At 37.5% G+C, this 26815-nt stretch overlaps 3 protein-coding genes across 3 annotated transcripts in view; all 3 read left to right on the plus strand.

Moving 5' to 3' along the window:
• col7a1l (collagen type VII alpha 1-like) overlaps positions 1-16086 on the plus strand; it is a 67243-nt gene extending 51157 nt beyond the window's left edge. The window contains exons 83-108 of the mRNA XM_037696170.1: positions 273-308; positions 1413-1439; positions 1514-1573; positions 1892-2017; positions 2157-2228; positions 2365-2400; positions 2572-2631; positions 2724-2768; positions 2861-2896; positions 4770-4805; positions 4969-5025; positions 7251-7322; positions 7481-7552; positions 7638-7673; positions 7784-7864; positions 7978-8031; positions 8133-8186; positions 8285-8347; positions 8429-8491; positions 8618-8734; positions 10822-10899; positions 12040-12093; positions 12190-12238; positions 13343-13555; positions 15535-15606; positions 15863-16086. Of these exons, the coding sequence (XP_037552098.1) occupies positions 273-308; positions 1413-1439; positions 1514-1573; positions 1892-2017; positions 2157-2228; positions 2365-2400; positions 2572-2631; positions 2724-2768; positions 2861-2896; positions 4770-4805; positions 4969-5025; positions 7251-7322; positions 7481-7552; positions 7638-7673; positions 7784-7864; positions 7978-8031; positions 8133-8186; positions 8285-8347; positions 8429-8491; positions 8618-8734; positions 10822-10899; positions 12040-12093; positions 12190-12238; positions 13343-13555; positions 15535-15606; positions 15863-16086 (1893 nt within the window). The remainder of the gene's footprint in view (positions 1-272; positions 309-1412; positions 1440-1513; positions 1574-1891; positions 2018-2156; positions 2229-2364; positions 2401-2571; positions 2632-2723; positions 2769-2860; positions 2897-4769; positions 4806-4968; positions 5026-7250; positions 7323-7480; positions 7553-7637; positions 7674-7783; positions 7865-7977; positions 8032-8132; positions 8187-8284; positions 8348-8428; positions 8492-8617; positions 8735-10821; positions 10900-12039; positions 12094-12189; positions 12239-13342; positions 13556-15534; positions 15607-15862) is intronic.
• Positions 16087-20209: 4123 nt separating this feature from the next.
• ucn3l (urocortin 3, like) lies at positions 20210-20674 on the plus strand. Its single transcript, XM_037695786.1, has one exon. It carries the CDS (start codon positions 20210-20212, stop codon positions 20672-20674), a length of 465 nt encoding a protein of 154 aa, XP_037551714.1.
• Positions 20675-22442: 1768 nt separating this feature from the next.
• Positions 22443-26815, plus strand: part of copg2 (COPI coat complex subunit gamma 2) — a 9949-nt gene continuing 5576 nt past the window's right edge. Inside the window, exons 1-11 of the mRNA XM_037695873.1 lie at positions 22443-22572; positions 23020-23072; positions 23180-23260; positions 23350-23421; positions 23549-23628; positions 23815-23890; positions 24149-24241; positions 24368-24454; positions 24553-24710; positions 24803-24936; positions 25363-25430. Of these exons, the coding sequence (XP_037551801.1) occupies positions 22536-22572; positions 23020-23072; positions 23180-23260; positions 23350-23421; positions 23549-23628; positions 23815-23890; positions 24149-24241; positions 24368-24454; positions 24553-24710; positions 24803-24936; positions 25363-25430 (939 nt within the window). The 5' untranslated portion in view covers positions 22443-22535. The remainder of the gene's footprint in view (positions 22573-23019; positions 23073-23179; positions 23261-23349; positions 23422-23548; positions 23629-23814; positions 23891-24148; positions 24242-24367; positions 24455-24552; positions 24711-24802; positions 24937-25362; positions 25431-26815) is intronic.

Below are 26815 nucleotides of genomic sequence, written 5' to 3' on the forward strand. Positions count from 1 at the left end.
TTCAATTATCAAAAACAAAGTGACTAATATGTGTTATTAATAAATTACTTGGGCAATAAACTTATTTCTGATTACACAAATGTTACCGGAATCTGGTTAAATTAATAAAACATTCAAGATTGTACTGTTTTGAGTTGGAAAATCTGAATAATGATAAAGTAAAAATGGCCTATATCTGTGTATGCAGTGTATGCCTTATTTCAAATATTAGGTTTGTTTATCCTGTTAATTGTGCTAATATTTGCTGTTAATACACATGTTTTGTACATCAGGGGCAGCAAGGTGAAACTGGAAATCCAGGACAAAAGGTGAATAGATTTCTTTTTTTAAATATAAAAATGCAAAAAATACTTGTAAAACCATAAATGCTCAAATTGTGGACAATCTAAAAGTGCCAGTTCCTATCTTCGTATAGCCATGCTAGTCTTGATAGTAGTTTTGCATTTATTTATTTTTAAAAGCAGTAGAATTAGTTTAGTATGTGGTTAATATTAGATCAGATAGAAACTAATGTTACGTTGCAGTAATTTATGATTCTGCACTTGCATAGTTCTTCAAAATGTGTTAGCATGTTAATTATTTGTTTAAAATTAACAGGTGAATAACAGTTCCAGTTTAGCAGATGCTTACACAGTAAATTGAACAACTGAAGACATACAGTAAAATGGACATATAATAATGCTGGACTCACCATTTTGGGGTGAAAATTTTAAAAAGCAATGTGGATGTTAGCATTATTCTAGTTTAAATAACATATGCTTTCATTACTTTGACACAAAATATACTTTTCTTATTATTATCCATCTACATTAATGTAATGTTAGAATTTAAGATAAAAAATGAATTGAGTTGTTCAGCTATTTTAGTCCACACCTAAGCCACATAGAAGAAAACTGTGAATTTTCTCTTTTCCTAATTAGTGTCACTACCCAAATTGTTCAGAAGGTTAGATAAGATTGAATGAAGATAAGATTTGTAAGGCGTAAACTTATTCCCATATGATTTACTAAGTAAAGGATACAATGAGACAACAAAAGCAGTACTGTCATCATCATGAAGTGCAAAGCGAGCGTGACAGTCACTACATGAAGTGTGCCACCAGTTCATAAAAATATCATGGCTGCTGCCGCCTGTCCACAGAGCATCAGTAAATGACATCAGAGCTTCTATCCCGTCTCGCCTGTCAGTAACACCATTTGAATCCAGGCCTTTGAAGTCCCCTCTGCTCTATTTCTGTACGACTGTGAGACAGTAGATTAAAGCCAACATTAATAATTCCCCTTGTTAAACATGCTGACAAGTGCTGTTTTTTTTTTTTCAAATTCCTCTGAGTGTGCTTATTTGGGCACTGGAAAAAGATGTGTCATGGTGCACTTTATTCCTCAAACTATCTGTTTTTATGCTCGTTTCAGGGGGAAATTGGTGAAAAGGGACAAAAGGTAAACATTGATTTAGGGCTGCAGTTTAAAAAAATTATTATAAGTGGGTTCATCTTGCTTCTTTGTGTTTTTAGGGAGAGCCAGGTATTGGCCACAGAGGTCCAGAGGGTCAGGCTGGTCCTCCAGGACAGAAGGTGAAACTTTATTGTTGCTTTACTTTAAATAAAAAAAGGCAAATTACAAGCAAGAGACCGCTGACTTAGAAGTTCAGAGTAAATCTATTAATTCCTGCAGTCTTGTACACCATACACTTTGATTGACTTTGTTTTTCGTCACAGTTTAATTAAGAGGATTTAATTGGCCCAGTGACTCACTCCCTCATTTAAAGTTGCATTTGAGCTTTTAATTTGATTAAAATATATTATTCTGTTGTAATTCAAATGTAATAAAGTAGCTAGATGACAACATTACATGGGACATGTTGTCTGTATTGTATGTGTATCATGCCTCAGGGTGAGCCAGGTGAACCAGGTCCTCCAGGTGCTCAGGGCATCCAGGGTATCCATGGTAATGTGGGCATCCAGGGCTCCCCAGGACTCAGGGGACCCCCAGGAGACCCTGGAGAACCGGGTAGAGAGGTAATCTTCAATAGGCTCTTGAGTGATATTTTATATAAAGTTAAATAAAACTGTAAAATAAGTTATATGCTGCTGCATATTTGTAAAAGAGAAACATACTAAATGATAAAAACAAGAGATGTATGTTGTGTTGATGTAGGGGGAACGGGGTAAAAAAGGAAAGAATGGATCACAAGGAGCTACTGGACCTCGAGGTCCACCAGGACCTGATGTATGAATTAATTTTATTATTGTTTTATTTATGTTCTGTGGAGTTTCTACCCTAAAACGAATATTTCACTCTTGTTGCATGATTAAATTTGATTTATTGTTGACAAAAACTTCTGTTGACCACGTTTTCTTTAAAGGGTCTTCCTGGGGCGCCTGGAGTAAAAGGAGAAAAGGTGACGAGATTAATTTGTTGTCACACTTCCTCTTGTCCTGCTGACAACACACTCCTGTTTTATTATTTGTCATTATTATTTACCTGTTGCGTTTTTCGTCTGAGTGTTTTAGGAAATAAAAATGTACCAAATGAACAAAAACGTGTCTTATTTTGCCAAACCTTTTATTAGGGTGACAGTATTCCAGGTCAGCCTGGTGCTCGGGGGGTGCCTGGCCCCTCAGGGAGACAGGTGAGCTCAGTTTGTGTTAAATTAAAGCAGTTTAACTCACATGCAGTTTTATTTCATATTAATACAGTTAAGCATAAAATTGTCTCTTTCAGGGTGAAAAAGGCTCCCCGGGTGTTAAAGGAGCTCCTGGTCCTGTTGTGAGCAACTTTTTAAAGAGTTACAGTTTAATAAAATATTTCATGTATAGATGTCAGATTTTTACTTTTACTTTTTTTTTTTTTTAACCAAGGGTCCAAAAGGTATATATGGCAGCAAAGGTGAAAAGGTGAGTTTGCATTTTACATGAAATGTCAAACCATATTTATGTTGACAGCTTTAATTGTATTGTTTTATCTGCTTTGCCCTGCAAATATTTCATAGTGGTTGTTTCAAAATAATAAACTCAGGGAAGGATAAGATCCGAAACACAAACAATCCATATATATCCATATGCTGGAATATGCTTTAGTTCATATTTTAGGTCATTTCCAATAGCATATTTTTACAATAACCTGAGAAAAACAATCGTTATTTAAAAGCATGAAAAGAAGTACTACAAAATGAACTGTTGGAAGCAACATAAATTTGCCAATAAACACCTTTAAATTCTTAATTATGAAAATGCGAACCAAGAGATGCATAACTAAACAACAGATAAACAGGTGGAGCCAAGATTCTGAACAAAATGTATAAAAACACTGTTACAGCCATATCGTCTTAAAAGTATGTTTTAATAAGTTAATCTTATTTACTTGTACTTGAAACTATAAATGTTGATTCCTTATTAATTAATTATAAAGATAATTTTAGAACAAAACAATCTAAAACATTTAGTTGTAGAGCAAAACCTTATTCTTGTTAATAAAGTTGAAGCCATTGAGACTATGAGTCCCCCCCCCACACACACACACAAACACAGCCCTTCAAATCTTTACTGCAACTGAACACATACCGTACTTTACCCCATACACGTCGCACCACTGTATAAGTCGCATCAGTCCAAATATGTCTAATGAAGTGGAAAAAACATAAATATGTTACTTGACCGTATACGTTGCATCTATTATGCGTCACCGCTGACAACCCGGAAATGTGGGTCGGTGTTGTGCCAAAAATTGATTGGCTACCAAATGGCAGCAGCGGGAGCGTTCACGGGAGGACTTTGACAAGAATTGAACAAGATTAACACTTAATAACAATTATTTGTTTGCTCGAAATTATAACAAAGGTGTGTCTCAGTTTAACTTGTTCTTAATAAATGCACTTTAATGTTCAAATCAGCTGCATTTCACCTGGGCGGCGCAGTGAAATGCAGCTGATTTGACGTTTGCTCCAGGACTTCTGGAGTGAGACGAAGGTGGCTTGGTATGGCAAGCCAAATGTTTTAATAATAACCACTTTTATCTATTAATGAGACATTTGGCTTGCCATATAACTCGAGGGCCCTCTAGCGGCGAGTGTTCAATATTTTCCATGGCAGAATGAATGAAATCATCAGCTAAAAATTGGGTTATAAATATGGGGGAGGGGGGGAACATAAATAAGTCACTTTGCTGTATAAGTCGCAGGGCATGCTAATTTATGCAAAAAGGTATGACTTATACAGCAAAAAGTACAGTAATAAAATTCTACAAATAACAAAAATGCCAACATTTTTACTTGCTGTTGTGAATTTGGCACAAAGAAAATCACACTATTTTTTATTACTTCATATTTTTCTCCACTCAAATCACATTTTTATGTACTAAAAGTTGCTCAAAATACTCAGAATTCTGTTATAGAGATATATACATACAAAATAGAGATACATTTCTCCATCATTTTCAGGGATCAATTGAAGTTCAGGTTGTTGTTTTTTGGAAGGATGTTGTATTGCTTTCACTCTGTATTTGTCTCATCTCGGCTAAAGTGTCTCAGTTGAGGTGTTGACTGAGTTCTTGACACTTATTCCTGTCAAACACCTCCAAACCCCAGTCAGGTTGAGCTCCAAACCTGTGAGTTATAGATTTTATTAGACATGATCATACTGTTATGAACTGCTGCAACAGCATGCAGCCAAAAGATATGAAGTAACTGGTGTTGACATGAAAGAGTAAAAAAATATATTTTTTAAGTAGTAAAATTTGCAATTTTGTTTGATTTCTTTTTCTCCCCAACAGGGTGATCATGGCTTACCTGGAGTCAGAGGGGAAAGGGTAAGGTGACAGAGTATTTAGACGTTTATGCTTTATTTGTACTTTTTCAGATAAATTTTAACAGATATTTTTGTGTCACACAAAACAAACAAGAAAGTATGATGATGTGCTCCTCTGTTTTGGTGCGTGTGTTTTGAAATGAAAATTAGATTCTCTCCTGCAGGGGAGTGTGCTTCAGATTCAAGGACCTCGTGGTTTCAAGGGCTCCAAAGGCGAGGCGGTAAGATCCTTTTCAATTTACTGTCAATTTTTCTGTCACACAGCAAATACGCTTTTTTGAAGTAGTTGTTTAGAGCATTCAGTTTATTTCTTAGCACTGTGAGAGGAAAGTATCCCTTTTATAACCAGTGTCCAGATCAACACACAAAAGATCAAAAGATGAAAACTGAACCACTCTTAATGGCAAAGCTCAAGCAGTGAATGACTAGGTTTATACAGCTATTAAATCTAGAAATATATTTGTAAATGTTTCATTTTCATTTGTACTACATCCCAGTCAAATCTTAAAGGGCATTCGTAAATAGTTTAGCATATGTACCATATTTTCCGGCATATAAGTCGCTCCAGAGTATGTTGCATCAGTCAAATAAAGCATCAAGAAGAGGAAAAAAAACTTATATAAGTCACTTTGGCGTATAAGTTGCATTTATTATGTATCACCGCTGACCCGTCACATTTATTATGCGTTTATTTAACGGTCAAGGCAGCGTCATCCATCCGTCGTGGCTGGAGCCGTTAGGTTTCCAGCGTTCCTCCGCCTGCACCAGCTGAGTGAAGTGAGTGCACACAGGAGGACTCGCTGTTGTAGTTCTTCGAAATTTAAAGCGTCGGTCAAAAATTGTGTTATGAATATGGAAAAAAAACGATATAAGTCGCTTCGGCGTATAAGTCGCAGGACTGACAAATCTATGCAAAAAAACTGTGACTTATACGCCGGAAAATACGGTATATGAAATATAGATGAGCCCAGTCATTTCCTGTCTAGTATTTGAACATTTTCAAAGTAAAAGACTCCTAAACTCAAGAGCTGAACCAGTGTTGTCGGCACATAACAGAGACGTTCAAGCTCTTTATTTCAGCATTCTGTCACAAAGACACAATTTGTTCCCATTTTTTTAGTTTAATCTGTGAAAAATATTAAAGATAATACAGTTTGACGTAGTGTAGCACAAACAAGGTGATTCTCAAAGAGCTGTTGGCTGAAAACTGGACATCCAGGAATGATCAGCTCGTCACTCCATTCCTGTCAGATTTTTGCCAGATTATTTCCCATTTTATTAAAAACATGCAGTTCAGGTACTTTTAATCTGAAATAGGTAGTTTGTTTTAGTACTGATGTTTCTTGTTTTGTTTTTTTTCACTTACACCTTATTTATCCAGGTAGTCTCATTGAGCCACGAGAACTCATTTTCAAGAGAGACCTGTTTAGGGAGCAGATGGGGGTTAAGGGCCTTGCTCTTGGCCCCAGGGTGGGGCAAATAAGGATGGGGGCAAGTGTGGGTGCTTCACCTACCCCACCCACAATTTTGATGTTGTCTGGGCCGGGGCGTGAACCGGCAATCTTTGGATCACAGGCCCACCTCTCTAACCTCTGAGCCACCACTCCCCCAAGTTTAGTTTAGTTCACTTACTCACCTTTTCATATTTATTTTATTTTATTTTATTTATTTATTTTGCCAAAAACTGCATAACGTGGACATGGTTGGACAAACAGACTGAACAAAACATAGCCAAAGTTCAAAAGAAAAAGTAAAAAAAATAAATAAAAGAAACCTTCAGGAATCCTGGTAAGCTATTGATCGTGTCCACTTTCTTGCAAAAGCTTATTTTTACTATCTAAAAAAGTTAAATCTGGTCCTCTGGACATTCAAAAAAACAAAACAAAGAAAATCAACAAACAAATGTAGAAATGTTTCGTCTCTCTTATTTTTACTACTTTGTATGGTTTAATTAGATTTACTGAACATTTTAATATAATTATGAAGGTTGTTTTTTTCAAGGATTCTATACGTTAGAGGGATAACTTATTAAATTCAGTAGTTTTGTCCATCACATACATGCTTTAAGTGTTAGTGCATGACCTTTGTTTTGGATTAAATGTCTTCATAGTACCTTTTACTTGACTGAAGTCTCTCATCATCTTTGAATAATTTGATGGAGAAAGAAATTGGGACTTTATAAAATATGTTTTTAATTTTTCGACCGTATTTGTGGTATAAAAACTTTCACAGCTTAGACCTGTTGGTGTTGCTTTCACTGAAGTTATTGATGGGTTCATTCTTTGCTTCTGTACGTTTGATCCAACTTTTGTCAGCTCCTGTTTAATCCTGCTAGCAAAAAATAAATAAATAAAAAATAGATGAATAAAACAAAAAAAACATATGACTGAATTAAGAGTGATATCTTTAAAGCAAAGACGGTTATTGTGAGTACGTTTTGTTTCAGGGAGAGCGAGGTTTCCCGGGTTTTGATGGGGATAAAGGAGAGAAGGGAGAAGATGGTCCTCCTGGAGTGAAGGTAATATACGTATGTTTTAAATGTTTAAAAAGAAAAAAAAAAGAGATTTTTTAAATATATATATATCTGTGCATTTCTTTTAAAAAACTGCATTTAAAGATGCATACCCAAGTTGCCCCCATTGGTCAAATTATGCAGAGTGTTTTCAATATTTGTAGGGTGTAAAGGGTGATGCAGGCACTAAGGGTGCAATGGGACGGTTTGGAGCACGAGGACCAGTTGGCCAGAAGGTAGACTAGAAATCCTGCAGCTTTTGTTTCAATGTGTTTTACTTTTTGACATCACTTTACGTGAGATTGTTGTGATGATCTACAGGGGGATCCTGGAGAGCCAGGTCTGAATGGAGTGATGGTAAAGCAACATGTGAACATTTATCCTTTTTTTTAAATCTAATTTGAAGCCAATACTGTGCCTTGAATTTGAGGTGGAAACTAAAATACTGCAGCTTGGTTTGATTTTAGGGACGCGATGGAGAACATGGGAAGGATGGAGACAAAGGAGATAAAGGAGATGATGGACTTCATGGCCTGAAGGGTGACCAGGTACACGGGAAAACAGTCCGGCTTCTAACCATCAAATTGATTTACCGTTATATTAAGTGTGAGAGTAAGATTGGTTTTGTTTGTTCTTCATTTTATTTGATGTCCTTTCACAGGGGGATCCAGGCGAATCTGGCTTACCAGGAGAAAAAGGAGAGAAAGGAGAAAAGGTGGAGGAATTATTATTTCTTCCACTTGTTCCACTGGTGGTCAGCCATCTGCCTTGTTGTTGTTATTTTTAAGTAAACAAATGTGTTGGTTGTATTTTCAGGGTTTCAGAGGTTTTCCTGGACGCGTTGGAACTTCTGGTCTAGATGGAGAAAAGGTTAGCTTTCAGTTAGATGTCTATAAATAAATAATAGTCAGTTAAATTATAACAGTGATGTCTACAAAGACTTTAGCTACACTGTATGTTTGAAACAGGGAGACTCAGGTTTACCTGGGAGCTCCGGTATACCCGGACTGAATGGACTCACAGGACGCAAGGTAAAAACACACACATTTATTTTTTATGTCATCTCTAAACACAGAGAGATGCCTTTGTGTTTTTCTAATGTATAACTTTAGGGTGATAAAGGAGAAGGGGGAACCAATGGCAGTGATGGTGTACCAGGAGAGAAAGGAGAAAAGGTTGTGAAGTTAATTTGTTTTTCAATTAATCTTGTATTTAAATAATGTAATAAACTTTTAGATGTTGATTATGTTAAAGAACAATAAATATTTTATCCTCCATTGCTTTTTTCTGTCTTAACTCAGGGTGCAGCTGGTTTCTCAGGTTTTCCAGGATTTAAGGGATCAGCTGGAAGTCCAGGGAGAGATGGAGATGAAGGACCACTAGGACCATTGGGACCTCAAGGGGACCCGGGTCCCAAGGTACTTTATGGTTGTTGTGTGGCTGTCTGCTTTGTGTTTCTTTTGCATGAACACATAATTCAAAAAATAAAAATGTTTTCAGTCTTCAGCAGTCAGAAACCCTCCTCTGTCAAACTGAAGCTTTGACTTTTATCCAGGAACCATTTCACCACCTCTCGCGCTCTGTTCCTAAATCACAGCCACTGAATCAACCAATGGAGTTCCACTGGTAAACCTGAAACCCAACATTCACCTGAGACTTTTTCTTGTGCTTTGGTGGGCTCGCCACACATTGAGTCAACATTTACATTAAAAAATGTTCTTTTGGTCATTTATTTGTTTCTTAGGTGTGACCACGAAAACTGGCTTTAAGGATCAGTACCATTTTTAGCTACTCAGAATCAGAATCAGCTTAATTGTCATTGCACCGAATCACAACGAAATTGCATTTCAGTACAGCCCATCCAAGTAAAACATAAGCAAACAGACATGGGGAGGACGGAGGGGTCTGAGGCCACAGCCCCATGGGAGGTGCAGTCTTTTTTGTTTAGATAGGAAAAGAGAAACACAGGGGGAAGGGGAGGTATTTTAAAAAAATCATATCTCACACTGAGTCCTAGACAGGACACAATGTGAAAGTTGCAAAAAAAAAGAGCACAGAAACAAGAAACATACTGATGACATCATGATACATACTGTATATGCATGAGGAAGGACGACAGAGGTGGTGAGTTTGACCGTGGACAATGCCAGATAGTCCCCAGTCCTGGTAAGAGATGATGCAGTGTCTATCAGCTGACTCAGCTCTGATACAGGCCCAGAGATCACCTCAGGAAGGGAGCAGGTATAGGGGAGGGGTGGAGCAGAGCTTCTTGTTCACATAATATCCAGGAGAGTTTGGGATGGTTGGCCAATTCAAGGCCAACACGGGGGAGCCAGTTTCAGATAACAACAGTTTTTTGGGTCAGGCTGACTCTGCTTGATTTCTTTCTGCCTTATAGTTCTACTGGTATGTCTCAATGTCGACTCCAAATAGCCAAATTTTGTGATCCACACCGCCGGGCCGAGCTTGTAGCTTCTCCAAGGTCAATTCCTTCTTGCCAGCGAGTTTCAGGAGCCGCAAGTGGCCAGAGATTCTCAGCAATCGCGTCCAACTTACGACTCAGCTCACACAGCATCTGAGTCTGAGTGCTCGCCACTCGGCACATTCCTTCACACAAGCCAGGCAGTCTTACAATGGCCAGAACAGCTGCTGACGTTTTCCATTTTTGTTGATATGCCAGGTAATCGCCAACTCCAAAGAGCAGAAGTCATGCTATCATAAATCCAATTATATACGCATCTTCCACATCCTTAATGGACAATACGGACATGCACATGATCTTCCACTGCCCCCAGGAATCCATCGTGTATCCAGCTACAAGTGTCCTATCAGGGCAAGAAGGCTCTCTTTCGCCCTGTCTTCTCATTAAGAAAAATGTATCAATTGCATTGAGAGACCAGCTGACCAGATCCATAATTTACAATTCGGAAGATATGTAAAGAGAAGCTCCGATAGGGTTCACAAGACAAAGAGCAAAGCAGGAGGGCAGCAGGAGCGGGAGGGAGCGTCCGCCTTCGTCAAGAGCCAGCAGGAATACATATAGACTATAATAATACTATAATATATGAACTACCTTCACACATTTTCACAACTATTTATTTTATTTCACATGAAAAACACAATAAGAAGCGACTGAAAATGCATGACGAGGATGAGCGCAGCTTGATTACAGTCATTGTGTCTTTGTGGGAGAGTGGCAGCAGCAGAGACAGCAGAGACATGTCCCCAATTAACATGCACACACACAGAAGTCTATTTCTGCCTACAGCTTTCAAGTAATATCTTACTCAATTACATCCTTTCAGCCACAATTACCAGACTTTCTGTGGTAACAGAGAGTGGCTTGAAACCACTAATGAGGATATTCCAAGGATGCATCTATTTAATCTGTCTTTCAGATTATTTAAAAGGTACAGATTTGACATCCTGTCATGGATTTGTCTTTGTGGGCACAGAGAACTTGTCTTAAGAGATTTATTTTTCTTTGTGTGCTTTTCTTAAACAGGGTGAAAGGGGCAGAAGAGGCAGATCGAAGCTGTGTCCGAAGGGAACACCAGGGACACCTGGACATCGAGGAGAGAGTGTGAGATATATTTATGAACACTCTTTCTTGTATCACTTGCAAATCTGCCATCAGTCAACGTTTTAGCTCCTCTTTAGTTTGAGCTCCAGAACCAAAGTAAAAACTGGTTAGATTGCTTTATTGTTATTTATTATTATTTAAATAAAAAACTGATGAAAGTTCAGACTCTGGATATTTTGAGCACTTAAGGTCTGCTGTGTCATTTTTCATGCAGACGTCTGTCATGATTCTCGACGTTTTGTCTTTGGGAGGTTATGTTTTATTGCGCTGGTTGTTTTTCAGCCATACTTTTCCTAGTTTTATTTTGAGATTCTCTGTGTTCATCTTGTTTTCTGTTACTTTGTTCCTCCCCGAGTCATTATCTGTAGTTCCCTCAGTCAGCCTTGCCTTCAATTTATCATTCACACCAATCTGCCCTCTAGCTTCAGCTGCACTCAATCACTAATCACTTTTCTCAACAGATTTATCCTCCCAGTTCTCATTCAGCTATTGTTCATCACATTGTTTGACGTTTTTTATTCCTTGTTTCTGGTTTTGCCAAGTGCGTAACTTTTGTATTGGTAAGTTTGCTGCTCTGTCAGCTGTTTATTTTATTAAAGTTGTACCAGGCAATATTACTGCCTGTGTGTCTGCATCTTGGATCCTTGGAGCAACACATTTTCTGACAAAATCCGGGATTTTTCCACAACTTTATTCCCAAATTATTGTCACTAATTTACATAAATAAGAAGTGCATATGTGAATAAGAGGACTAACATCATCAGAAGGGCCTTAAGCAGAGAAATCATAATTTTGATCATATCCTCTTACAAACTCCCCATGGGCTGCTTAACCTAATTTTTTATCATCATTTTAAGTCTTAGTAAAATGAGTGAGTTAGTGGTTTCTGTGAATGAGTAGGCAGAGATGACAGATCCTTCTAATACTGTTGCGACTTTCAACATACTTGTTTTTAATGGTTAAAACAGCAATTCCTCACAAAACGATAGACATTGTGCATTTTTGTGAGTAATACATCAGTATTGGTGTGTCATGTTTGCTCGTACAGTCCTTTGGTTCATAAGAAAAAACAGTAAACCATCAAAATAGACTGTAAATATATACATATATGAATATTAGTCTTTATTTTTATTTCTCAAGGGTTCAGTGGGTGTTGAAGGATCAAAGGGAGACAAAGGAGAACCTGGGCTCTCGGTACGTCCGTATTATAATGACTCATTAAAAAATTTTAAACGGTAAATTAGTTAAAGACTAGCTGGTCTCTTAAATATTGTTTTCCTCTGTGTGAAGGCAGAAGAAGTGAAGGAGCTCGTGACTCAGGAGGTGGTAGAAAAGTGTGGTAAGAGTGTGCACACATCGACTGTACAGCACAGTTTGGATCCTGGAGAGTGTCTGTGTGCGAATAAACATGTGTTTCTAAAAAGGCCTGCATATTGTAAGTATGTGTGTGTGTGTCTATGTGTGTGTGTAGCATGTGGCTATTTGTTGTAGAGCTCCTGTGGCAGCAGCATGGCACCCATGTGTGTTGAGCCATCTGTTATGTTCTCTCTGAGGAACACACACCATGGTGCCAGCAACAGTAAAGCCATTCACAAACACGAGCGTGCAATTAGGAGGGACGCCTTCCTACAAATCCACGCACGTACAAAAACACATGAAACACATCTTTTCCACAGGGGACGTTTTAATTTGACCTAATATGAAAATGTGTACACATAAAAACTTCATTTCTAACAACCTTCACACTTTAAAGTGCCCTTAGACTAAAGTTCATTAAATCCTGCTTTTCATCACAGCAACAGCTTTTAACTGAAATAATAAATAGGTCAATTCTGTGCAGTTTTATTAAGTACATTTATACGACAACATAATAAAGAGTCCAATGCGTGATGTGTGAATGTGAAATGTCAAGTGTTTGTGTTGGTGCTGTTTCAAGTTCAAAACTGGTCAAAATGGAGGTAAAATGTCCTAACTTAGCCATAATTATTGTAAATAAGATTGTGTTTTTAATCTTCAAAGTTCAATGAAATACATGTAAATTGGCTTCAGTTGTTGTTCTAAAGGTTTTATACCATCAGGTCAAACCTTTTTTTAAGATAATTGTATAATAATTGGACAGTTATGAATATTCACCATGACAAATCTGTTTTAGTTTCTGTGTAATAAGCATAAATCTGAACTTCAAAGTGAAGCACTTGTTTCTGTTTATTTCATAACAATATGTAACATTATATGTGTGACAAAGATTTGAGCTAAACCAGAACATTTCACGATTTCTCACTATCATTCACAAGTTTTCCTTTTCCTATTACAGCTGTTAAACTATAGTTCAGTGATGTGACTTTTTTACTGACTTTTTGAGGTTAAAGAAAATTTAAATTTGTGACTGGTGTTTGTGTAACTCAGACTCTGTCTTTTATTTTATTTTATTTTATTTTTGCAGGATTGGAATACAAGTTTATGGTAAAGTCTGTGGATCCAGATGCAACATCTGCAATCACAAAAAGTAAAAATAATCTGGAGGATGCAGTATTTTCCATCACCAGTGATCTTCATGAGGAAGAGAAACACAAAGCGAAAATATACAGAGACACTTTTAGAGAAATAGGTCCTTCTATGAAGCTTACAGAAGAAAAGAAGTTGCCAAACTCTACTGGTAAGGACTGAAATACACAAATAAATCAGTGTTAACAGCTTCGTAGCTCCAGGCCAAACACACAGAGTGTGGCCAAATGTGAGGCTAAACAACCCCATAGCTGAAACTTATGTGGAGCAGATGAAAAGTCCAGTTTATGGTTTTGTTGTGTGAGATGATGACCGTGCAAACATCACTTAAACAGTTTAGACTTAAAGTGTCCAAAGGTAATGATGGCACTTCTGAATTTATAAAACTGAAAGTGTCTTATCAAAATTTACTGAAACAAATCCCAACAAAACTATGGATGCAATAACTAGGGTTAAAACACAATTTGTTTTTATCATACCATGGAGTAAATTTAAAATATGCTCAAATCAAGTCCATCAAAGCATGTTTGATGTCAGTCGTGACCATCTCTCATATTTCTGAATTCATCTTTACACACCTAAATACTAAAAAAGTAAAAAGTAAATAAAAAAATAAACAACATTTGAATTATAAATACAGTTTTGTTGTCTCTAAAAATGCAGTAGAAAGTTAAACCTTATTAGTGAATGTAGCTGCAGGCAGAAATCATTTTCTGAATCTGAAGCTATTTGTAATTCTTGCTTCAGGAAAATAAACCAGACAGCTAATCAAAGCCTGAGGCTGCCATTGCTCAGTGTCAACGCCAGCCGGTATAATAAGAGTTACAGCTGTCCGTCATTTCAGTCTAATATTTACTCATGAATTTGGAGAAATCAAAAGAATTAAATAAAACGGTTCTGCAGGGTTTTTTTAATAGATCTGTGGTTTTACAGCACGGGAAGTGGCATGCGTAGTGATGCACAGATTAAATATCCTCACTTTTCATGTGGATGCATTTCAAAAAGTTCACCTTGAGGCAAAGATGCTGGGCTGAGGAGCACAAGAGTCATTTGTGTAACAGCAGAAAATCAAAGGTTTTAAATCACCCATGAAAAATAACTAATGAAATGACTTTGACTGAGGCAAAAACATTGCCTTCATTTCTAATGTTTGATTTTCACGCTTTATTTACAGTTAATTTTAACCTTTTTAGGACCTCTTGAGTTTCTTTATGTTTTGAGTCATGTCTCTATTTAATATTCACTTTAGTGTTTTTGTTTTTATGTATTTAACAAATTTCTATTTTCAAGATTTGTGGCTTTAAGGTTACATTTTATACATGAATCATCTACGCAGCATGGATTTCACCTAATAAGGTTTTTGTTTATGGTCTGATATTAATGGCAGTCTAATTTTGTTATGTTTAATGTTTAGATCACCGTTATATTTATTGCCCTTCACCAAACGGTGTTTGTGTGTAATGTTGAAAGTAAGCATTGGAGATACCGTATTTTTCAGACTATAAGGTGCACTTAAAATCCTTTAATTTTCTCAAAAATCAACAGAGTTTTATAATCCGGTGCACCTTATGTATGAATTCTGGTTGTGCTTACTGACCTCGAACCGATTTTATGTGGTTATTGTGAATGAGTTGAATAAAGTTTGACGTATCTGTTTTGTTTCGCTGAATGCACCTTATAATCAGGTGCAGCTTATTGTCTGAAAAATATGGTATTTTATTACCTGCTGGAGCTAACTCAAGTTAAAATGGCCGCCACAGCGAACTGACAATAATAAACATAACAAATGGCCGCCAGTCAATCAATTTTATAGATATTGAGTTAAAGTTTGGTGTGTTTCTAGCTGAGAGTTGCTCCAAGAACAACTAATTGCTCATGACGTTCGCATTAACCGTTGGAGTCAACTCTGTTTGTCTGTTAGCAAAATAATTCAAGAACCACTTAACAGTTTAAAGTTTGAAAATGAATGAACTGATGCTCCACAACACTCGAATGCATTCAAATGAGCCAAAACTGCTGCCGGCACTCATTAAGTCCTCTCTGGTCCAGTGAGAGAGAATATTTCTTGTTCTTTTGAAGGCCGAGTCCAGAAAAAGTCCGACTTCTGATGGACTTTATTTCTGTCTTTAGAGTCTCATGAGGGAGGAACTGTGGCATGGACAGAGAGGAGGAAAAGAAGGGTGTTTGGAACAAAGGATGCTGGTGAGTGGCCAAGACAACAGATTTTCTTCTTTTCTTTATTTCCCTTGACTACACGCTCAGTGTTTTTTCCTTTACTTGTTTAAATATCATTTATGAGTAACGAGCTGAAATAATAAAGTAGGAGGAGAACAAAAATGAGACCACTTTTTTAAAGATCGAGCTTAAAATAATTTCTTATATTACCAGGTGGTGATGAAATAATAAAAGTCCACAACTTGTGTTGATGGCTTATTTACCTTACTTGTTTTAATGGCAGAGCGCTGTTCGGAGCTGATGTCAGAAGGATCCTGTTCAGACTACGTCCTGCTCTGGTACTTCCATGTCCAGTCGGGGGAATGCCGGCCGTTTGTGTACGGAGGCTGTGGCGGCAACCGAAACCAGTTCACTTCTAAACAGGAGTGCCAAAGTTGTTGTGTGATGGAGAGCGGAGCAGCAGGAAACCCTTCAGATCACACGGGGGACGTACTGTCCCACAGCTGATGCAGCCGCATGGTTTTCCTTCAACAATGTGAAAACAGTACAGATGTGGAAATTGCCAGAACTGTTCTTTCACAGTGAGCAAACATTAAAAAATGAAGCCTACATGATGCTGAACTGTGTACATAACTAAGTATAATGTTAGTTTTGTATTTTGCATTGCCTTTATTTATGCTAATGTTGTTTTTACTGTAAAACTGTGGTTTTCTACTGATTTACTGAAACATTTACAGTCATGGGGAAAAGGGACGTCCACTCTCTTTCAGTGTATTATGAGCTGATCTTTGCCAAGTTATAAAATTATTTACATCTTGTAATGAGTGTACAAAAACACAACAGATTCCATCATGTCATTTTACTGTAAACAAACTGTAAAAAACTTAAGTCCACCAATGATTCAACAACTTTTGCAACCTGCTGTACCGTGAAGTAGTGAGTTTATACATATGACTTTATCGGTCACGTTGTTGTGGAGGACCTACGCTTCTTTTTAACGTTGCTTCGGTTCTTTGAGGTTTGTAGACGTTCATTTCTGCACAGCCCATCGCAAAATTTTAACCAGGTTGAGGTCTGGAACCAGTATACACTGTCAGTTCTTTTTTCTTTCTCAGCCATTTGGTTATAGATGTAGTTGCTCATTTGGGATCATTGTCTTGTTGCATTATTTGGTTTTAGCAGAGCTGTCCATGGTTGAGACACACCACAGCTTAGTGGTTAGCACTGTTGCTTCACAGCAAGAGGGTCCTGGGTTTGACCCCCAGTTTGGACCTGGGGTCTTCCTGTATGTTCTCCTTGTGTTGTTTTCCCCAGGTGCTCTGGTTTCCTCCCACAAGCTGCCTTCAGGTCCAGGCTCTTGCAGAAGAGATTTGTGATTGCAATGGGAATTTCTTGGTAAAAAGATATTAATAAAATAAATATAATGGTTGACTCAATGGCTGCAAAGTGTCATGGCCTCAAAACAAGCAGTTAGTCCAGATATACTGCTTAGCTCTGCACATTATGGGCAAACATCTCTACCTTGGTGTCATCTGTCCAACAGACATTGTCCCAGAAGTGTTTCAGATGCATCTAGTTTCCTCTCAACATTGCGCCCTGACATCAGGGTGAATTTGCTGCAACATCCGCGCTTTGGAAAATTGTCAAATGTCCTGAAGGTCCTCCACTTGTGAATATCATTTCTCTGTGCAGAACGGTAGACTAAATTATTTGGATATGACCTTTAACACTTGCCAGATTGATGGGCAGCAACGTTGCTTCTCTAAGGTCATTGCTGATGTCTTTCCTGCCTGGTGTTGTGCTAACACACACCTGTATGCTCCAGAGCAGCTGAACTCCTGCTTTTCTGAATGTCAACACACTGATGGTCTGATCAGTAACAAGAGTGGGCTTAGTTTTCCTAATTTTCTTGTTGTTTTTTTTAGTTTAATAGAAAATAACCGTGTGGAATCTGCTGTTTTTGTAGCTTGAGGTTAGATTTGAATCATTTCAGATCTTGGTAAAGACCAAATAAGGGTGGACTGTTTTTTTTTTCTCATGACATAAGTTTGTAATGTTTTAATCACCCTTTAGAAATTTTTTAATGTCATCATGTAATGCTACTGAAAAATTAAATATTGTTTGTGATTTTTCCCCCCCCCCATTGTTTACTTTTGCCCCATAAGTTAACTTCAACATATTTATTTTATTGCCCTACAATCTGAGAATAAGAACAAAGCAGGTGGCCCTGTTGCCACTGTCATCGCCACATATGTTCCTGTGGTGGGGGGTGTTACGGTCAGGCTGGAAGCCAGACGAGAGGCCAACGGGGACTCAGTCACCCTCCATCAGACCTGCTCAGCAGTGGTAGGGGATTCCAGTGGGTGCTCATATGGAGGCAGCACGATCTGAATGCAGGTTTTTTTTTTTTTTTTTACTATTAAAAACAGAAAAGCAAGTTAATCCCAGGAAATGCCGTAAGTGGAAATTTAAAAAATGGTTTCAGATCTCATATTGGCAACTTTCTAATTTAGATCTCACAGGTACATTCTTGAAAAATGTCATCTGAATCTGACGGAGGAGTCTCATATGAACAAGCCTCCTGTGGCTATCTTCATATGAGTCACGATGCTGCACAGTAATGCACTCCCACGTGAGAGGACGCCTCATAAATCTGTAAGAATTACTTTTTACGCACTTCATATGAGCTTTGAGAGAAGTTGAAGTTGTTAATAACGCTTTCAAACCTACAATTATGCATGAGATATTCTACTTTTTTTTTCAAGGCTTATTAAGTAATGTTGAGCTTTGTGAGAGACTGGCTTCTAACCATTAACTCTCCTTCTTCTTTTGGCTTTTCCTTCTTTAGGTGTCGCCACAACCAGTCAAATATGTACGCTATATGATTAGACATGAATCGTATCTATCCAGAAATTGACTTTTGTAGTTCTCATTACTTGGAAAATGGACAATTTTATTTTACTAGATTTTTACTAAACTGCCTTTTTTACTTAATGAAACAAACTGGTCAGAAATCAGCTATAAAGACCCAACATCAAAACCCATTATCAAACTGGTCAAGTGTTTTTGTCTGAGGTGAGTAAAAACCCTTGACGGTGTCCAAATGAGTTCAAAATTCAAATAATGTTTTGTCAATTTAATAATAGTGAAGAGAGTTGTGTCATTTCGGGAAAGCATCTAGTTTTATTTTTTCTCCAACATTTCATTCACTGTGTGACACACCAGTACAAAAACATAATACTCCCACCACCGTGCTTCACAGCTGGTACAGTGTTCTTGCATTTGAAAGCATAACTTTTACTCCTCCATATGTATTTATTGTCACTGGGGACAAATATCTGAGTCTTTGTCTTGTCTGGACGTCAAAGATGTCTCCAGAAGACTGTCCGTGTTCACGCTGGAGCAGCGGTGACTTCATGGATAGAAAGTAACTTCACTGGAGTTAGAACAGTTTCCTGTTCATGGTAGACTTGGTGTTTCCTGGGTTGTTCCAACTGGTGCTGTCAAATGCTGGTGAAGAGCTACAGTTACTCATGATCACTAATGAGCACTGACTAGTCCTGGTTACATGAAGATTCTGGGACCTTCAGCATCACAGTCATTAGAAGGTTTAATGGATATTAGCCTGTAGCAATTTGGTCCAGTGGATTAGAAAAAAAATCACAATAAAATCCACATTGTGTGCTCAAATCCTGTTCTTAAAGCTAATTAAAGCTGTCTGTTGTTCAATCATTCCAGCCTGGAAGAACTGTTCAAATAAATCATTAATAGTGCCTGAAATAATTTGTGCTCGTAATGAATGGGCGTAAACTTCTGACTGCAGATGGAGATTATTTTGTTTAATTCTCCCATCGTTACCTCCATTTTTACACCTTGTTTGCTGTCACCACACATCCAGTCACTATTGCATCCATCATCAGGTTGTTTAATGCTTCTTGCTTTAATCTCATGAACTAAAATGTTTACATTTCTTTTAGTTTGGGAAAAAATTCTCATTTTTTTCTCTCTGAACTTGACGTTTGACTGAAGAAACCTGTAAAACCACTGCTTTAGAAGTGATCAACTAAAAATAGATGTGAGTGAAAAATGTTCAATCGAGCTGAGTGAGAAGCAGAAAACAAAATTGTAAAGGTGTGATCACGTGACAGATGTAGAAGTTGAGGCTGCATAAAGTTTCTCAAAGTCGTGAGATCTCGTCTACAAACAGGAGGTCACAACATTTCGTGACATCACTGCTCGAGGACCAATGAGATGGCTCACAGGAAACTCAAATGTCAAAGGGATGACGTTGTTGCTGGCGTAGGGCTGCAGTTTGAAGTCTCCTACTAAACCCATGCATGGACGCTGAGACTGTGCGCGCTGCTGACCTCCGCACACGCTCTTAGTTTGATTGGGTTTGGGATCAGAAGAGTCGGGGGGTTCCTTGCAGAATCTCTAGCAGGATTCTTCGTCATAGGATTAGAGTGGTAAGAAAAAAACACCTTTCTGTACAAGTTCATCTTGCTCTGGTGCGTAAACTTATCCTTGGTGTTTATAACATGAATTAAGTTTGCAGGACTTTGCCCCCCATCCCATTTTGTTTTCTTTTTGGTGACTTTTGTCTTGCCTGTTGTCTCCCAGAGGACACAGCATGCTGTCGTCCCTGAAGACCCTGCTGCTGCTCTCGGTCCTGTGCGCACCGACCTCCAGCCTGTGCCTGCGCCTCCAGAGCCGCTCCGACCTCCTCTGCAACCACCTGGCTCTCAGGGTTCCGAGCGACGTGAACGAACCGGGCTACTCCCAGGAAGACAGCTGGGGGTCCCTCCTGCAGTCCGCGGAGTATCTCAGCCCCGCTTTCCCCTCCTCCTCTGCTGAATCCAGCCGGGAAAAAAGGACTTCAAGTCCCGCAAACTACCGCTTCATGAGCCGGACGAAGCTCAGGGGCCAGATGCTCCGCAACAGCATCCAGGGGGACCGGAGGAGCAGACTCACCCTGTCCCTGGACGTCCCCACCAACATCATGAACGTCCTGTTTGACGTGGCCAAAGCCAAGAACCTGCGCGCCAAGGCGGCGGAGAACGCGCGTCTCCTGGCGCAGATCGGGCGGAGAAAATGAGCAAAAACACTGAGAAAGTTTCATAAAATGATTAAACATCCACGAGCAGCATTGGCCCCGTCCTGCAAAATGTGATCATCACTCTTTATTCCTCAAGTAAATAATTTGTCTCTCCTGGAGGAGATGGTCTAAAGGTGAAAACATTTTCTAACATTGCGCTCGTGTTTGTGTTACCACAGCTTTTATTCTCAACAACCAACAGAAACATCTCCAGACTGATTTATTTTTAATATCCAACTCTGAAAATGCTTTGACGTTTAGATGAATGACCTGAAGAATGGGTGTGTAAAAATAAACGAATTTGATTTCGCCCATAGATTATTTAGAGGAAATTAAATGAGTTTATTTTCATTTTCAATTTTATTTATTATTTGAACTATTTTAAAGAAGGACTTCCATTTAATAATAAACTAAATGTTTGATGTAAAAAGGTTGGCCCTACACTTTAGATAATAATTGTGAACTGCTTGACACGTTTTACATTTTTTTGTTTTTCGTGTATTTTATTTATTGAATATTTTATTATTATTTGCTAAAAGTTTTTAAATAAGTCACTTTGTCTATAAATTTCTCAGCATATCACCTCCAAAACTCATGAATTACAGTAAAATGCAAATGCATGTGAATGTATGTGTTCTTCAGATGTCTCTTATTTTTATACTGCAAATAAAGGATTATTTTTCCTGAACTAAAGCAGACGCCACCACGTACATTTGTGTGTTTGTATAATCTTTTTGTACAATGACATCCATTAAACATGATAAGACTTATAGCATGTAAATATTATCAATACTTGGTGTGCTTGGCTAGAAATGAACAAAAATAAACGTGAGAAAATTGCGAAAAAAAAGTTTGAAGCTCAAACTGCAGTTTTGTCATGCTGTCATTTTATATTTTTACCACAAGAGGGCACTAAAACACCTTTATTTTTAAACGGCACTATTAGTATTTCAAGGGTTTCTTTTAAATATTGCCTCCCATATCAGATTAAAGATATGTATTCTAAAACAGTATTGTAATACAAGACCGGCTGGATTTTTAAAATAAATAAAACCTAAAATGCACATGCTAGATTTTTTAGTTTTAGGAACGCGCCAACATCAGACTTCAATGAGTGCACGGAACGATGTCTCCCTCTTGTGGCTATTCTGGATAACTACACTACAGACTTTAGATCTGAGTTAGCAGCCCACTCGTGAAAAAATATTTATTTGTTCAATAAAATAATTATACTAGTTGTAGTTAATTATAGGTTTTCGAGGTTTTTACAAATAAGACATTTCTGATGAAACGTGACAGTAAAATAAGTTACACTGCGAAAAAAGTTTGAAGCTTAAACTGCAGTTTTGACATGCTGTCATTTTGTATTTTGACCACAAGAGGGCGCTAAAACACCTTTAAAGGTACTGTTTCTTAATTAAACTTTGTACTGAACTGAGTTGATGTCAAATGCGCTAAAGGGGACCGCTAGCTGTTTTCGTGACAGATCGCTACACATTGAAACTATTTAATAATGTGTTGACTACTGATTAAACGTTTATGTGAATCCACAACCTAAACATACAAGTAAGCCTAACAATTTATCAGTATTTTTCATACCCTTTTACTTCCAATGACCGGTAATAGAAAATATAGTTAAACGAAATCAGCATGCCAGCAAATGTAAATAAATAAAATAAAATAAAGTAAAAAAATAAAAACGTATGCCAGCAGCGCCTCTTGCTGCTCAGGATGCAGAACTTTCAGTGACGTCATTTCCGTCGACGTGGAGTCCCAGACAGGAAGTGAAGCTTCATTTTGGAGACGTGGAAGTAGCTCTTCGTATGTCCGAGGCTGACGGGGTCTCCTTCGTTCATACACAATGATTAAAAAATTTGACAAGAAAGACGAGGAGTCTGGTAAGAGCGGCTTTAATGTACAGTGTCGTAATTAAACTTTGGACTGAATTCAGTTGATGTCAAATGCGCTGCAGGCGACCGCTAGCTGTTAGCATTAGCTCACTAGCAAAAGCTAATTGTCAAGTAAATTGAACATACCTTTTTACTAATTCGACTGTGGTTTTCACGTAAATATTCTTACTTGTTTTATTGGTACTTGACAATAAAAACGCTAATTTGTTGATTGACACTAAAAATACTTAATTGTTTTACATTTTTATCTTAGTTGATTGTACTATCGAGTCAGCTGTGTCGGCAGAATGTCAGTGTTGGCTCTAAAGACCTGCGTTTAGTTTGTGCTCAATATATAAACAAAACTTTCAGCATCAAGTCTTGTTTAATTTGGTACACTTTGAGAAGCTTTTCTTTTGGCTATAGATAATGTAATTCGTTTGTTTTGACACATAGGAAGTGGGTCAAACCCTTTCCAGCACCTGGAGAAAAGTGCTGTATTGCAAGAGGTAATGTCTACTTATAATGTTAAAACTTAGGACAGCAGTGACGATGAGGAACAATAAAATCATGGTCCAATCCTTAAATAAAACAAAGAATCCTCTCCGGTTCATAGGCTCGTATCTTTAATGAAACTCCCATCAATCCAAGAAGATGCCTCCACATCCTCACCAAGATCATCTACCTCCTCAACCAGGTTTATATATATATATATTGTTTAAAGCTCTAGAAATTGCTTTAAAAACCTAATTTTACAAATGTATGGCTATTTATTTTAATGTGTAGGGAGAACATTTTGGGACCACAGAGGCCACCGAGGCTTTCTTTGCCATGACAAGGCTCTTCCAGTCCAACGATGTAAGACATTAACTATTTATTTATTCAGTTTTTTGTATTTGACACAAATTTACATTTCACTCCGAGTCAAGCAATACAACATTAGTTTGTATTTCACCCTCAAATTTGCTTTTTTTCTGTTTTTTAGCAAACCCTGAGGAGGATGTGCTACCTAACTATCAAAGAAATGGCAAACATCTCTGAGGATGTCATCATTGTCACTAGCAGGTATGTGTCATGGCGTAAAATGTTTTTTTAGTATCAAATGTATTTGATTCATTATACCAATTTTCATTTAGATGGATCAAAATTAAAATAAATTGATTTTAACAAAACTAATGTACAGAAAGTCTTTTTTTAGGTATTTAAATTATATTTTGTGATCTTGGTTTTTTTTTTTGCTACGTTTTGTAGCTTGACCAAAGACATGACTGGGAAGGAAGATGTTTACAGAGGCCCAGCCATCAGAGCTCTTTGTAGGATTACAGATGTGAGTGGTGCTGTCTTCAGGTTTTTAATTTTTATTTATTTATTTTATTTCTTTATTTAAATTAGGACAATGCATATTAATCAACATGTCAGCAGTAAGCATCAATGTAAATATGCCGGAGTTAGCACAGTAGCTAATTTTCATCCGTTTGTTCATCTCATTCATTCTCTTCCCGTGCAAGAAGGGGAATATTTTCTGTTACTCTTGTTTCTGTTTTGAAACTAAAGCAGAAGTGGTTGGTGTTTTTCTTCTCCTCAGACCACCATGCTGCAGGCCATTGAGAGGTACATGAAACAGGCTATAGTTGACAAGGTGCCCAGTGTGTCCAGTTCTGCTCTGGTATCCTCTCTGGTATGAAATCAGAACCTTTCTATTCCATTAAAAAAATCTATTCATTTTATTTGTTTTCAAATAAAAACCTATTTGTTCCAGCTGCTTTTGTTAAGAAAATGGTTGAATGTCTTTGCTTCAATGTAGCACATGGTGAAGATGAGCTATGATGTGGTGAAGCGCTGGGTGAATGAAGCCCAGGAGGCTGCTTCCAGTGACAACGTCATGGTCCAGGTGGGGAAAGCAGGAGGATTTAATAAATCTGTTGTTTTGAAACCCTAATAAATATATTTTTTAATTGTTTTTGTTTTAAATTTTTGCACATCTTTTAGTACCATGCCCTCGGCCTGCTGTATCATCTAAGGAAGAATGACCGTCTTGCTGTGACCAAGATGCTTAACAAGTTCACCAAGTCTGGTCTCAAGTCTCCCTTTGCCTACTGTATGCTGATCCGTATTGCCAGCAAACTTCTGGATGAGACGGAGGCAGGGTGAGTAGATGTGCACACTCTAGGACTGACCAGTCATTTCTCTCTAATCAAATAAAGTGCTGACAAAATGCACGTTGTTTTCCCACTCGCAGTCATGACAGCCCATTGTTTGACTTCATTGAGAGCTGTTTGAGAAACAAGAACGAGATGGTGGTTTATGAAGCTGCTTCTGCTATCGTCCACATGCCCAACTGTACTGCCAGGGAGCTGGCTCCTGCTGTGTCAGGTTAGCAGTTCACTCACATTTTACAACACATCTGAAACTGGCTTCACATTTGCAGCATTCATGGTGTGTGTCATGTTAACAGGTTTTTCAAACCAGCTGCATGCTATTTAGAGTTTAAGCATTTTGACTTTTTTTAAAAACACAATCATAGTAGTGAATCATTTTGGGGAACTATCAACTGTTTAGCCTTTAAACATGACCTCAGTGTCAAGATGGAGTCATGTATCATCAAATTTTAGTAGTTGCACATAACCAGCCCCAATAACCTGGTTAGCTGTTCAGTTTTAAATTTTTTATTTATATTAACCATTATCTATGCAAATCTCTTGTGTGTTTATGGCTGCTAATGCTAGATGCTGCTATGTAGAAAACTGCAGACTGTGAAGTTAAAATCCTGTAAATCTAATTGAAACAGTCTCCTTGCAGTGTTGCAGCTCTTCTGCAGCTCCCCTAAAGCAGCGCTGAGGTATGCTGCTGTCAGGACCCTGAACAAGGTACAGCTTCACTACAATCACTGCACCATGTGCTGTTTGTAGCTGTGATACAAAATGATATGGAAATGAGTCCTTACAAACTTCAAAATTACTAAAGAAACACAGTTCCATTGATTTTCTCTTCAATTTAATTACTGTAAATGTGTGAATGAAATGACTGACAGACTACTTTTATTACATTAATTCATTCAACCTTTATTTATACAAGGAGCAAAACAGATTAACCAGTGAATACAGGTAGTTCATTAACCTGTTTGCCACTTTAATTAGTTCATAACCAAAGTTTCTCTCAAATACATAAGAATATAAATTATTATTAACCCAGCTGAAGCAAAAATAAAGTGCAGTTTTTATGTTGTTTCATTACGGTTAAATATCATCAAAATATAAAGGGTCTGCCTTTGATTTAAACAAATTTGGAATAATTTTTTAAAAGAAATAAGTCACAAATAAAATATCCAACATTCGTTAAAATTGTTTTAAACTTATAACCATTCATGTTCTTTAAGTCAATAATTGACCACCTTATTTAACTGTTTTAAAAATACTTTATTTCCTTTTCTGCATAAAAAACTAGTCATTCCTTTAAAACCATCTTGGCCTGAAATAAAATTATCTAATTAAATACTTTTTTTTTAATTCTTTTTATGGGCCTTTTGTAAAAAATAAAGGATTTGGCAATTTTTGTAAAAAGTTATCTTTCCCCCAATACGCCCCAAAATAATTTTTTTTGGATAATAAAAAAAATCCAGTCTGGATTTGACGCTGGACTCTTCAGGATCTGTAAATAAAAAGAGGCCTTTTTTATAGTCACACTTACCAGTACATTAGTCTTCCAGTCTTCATTTTGCAGCTTGCAACCAATTCAAAACACCTTTTTAATATTAAATGTTCACTTGTGCACTTTACAAGGAATATTTTGCTCTCACAATCAAAATAAAATGATTTTGTCGGACGAGATGAGAGACGGGGCTCCACAGCAGTCCTGGCCGGGGAAGACGTACCTTTTCCAGCGTGAGTTGAACTGCGTCTTGGTGGATTTTTTTGTTTTTCTAGAGGCTCTCAATAAAAAAATTTGAACACCCATCTAGTGGGCTAATATAAAAATTGATAGTTTAGTAGCAAAGATAAAAAGGAAACCATTATTGAGAAGGAACATTTTTATATGATAAATATGGGATAAAAATTAGTTTTTACAGTTTATTCTAACGTGACTGATTTTTCCCCAAAGGAGCACGTGCAGTAAAATTACTGAGCTTAGAGCATTAAAAAATACACAAAATTAAGTTTTTTGTTTTTCTGTTTTTCAGAAAAAATTCACATTTATTGACTGCACCAACATAGATTAATGAAAGGACAAAAATAAATTTCTGATCCCCCACACC

This window comes from Nematolebias whitei, chromosome 22 (assembly GCF_014905685.2).
Source record: "Nematolebias whitei isolate Nwh7 chromosome 22, NemWhi1, whole genome shotgun sequence".
NCBI lineage: Eukaryota > Metazoa > Chordata > Actinopteri > Cyprinodontiformes > Rivulidae > Nematolebias > Nematolebias whitei.

Bases quoted from the DNA above. Each gene is read 5' to 3' on its own strand.
- ucn3l (XM_037695786.1), top strand. From the start codon at position 20,210: ATGCTGTCGTCCCTGAAGACCCTGCTGCTGCTCTCGGTCCTGTGCGCA.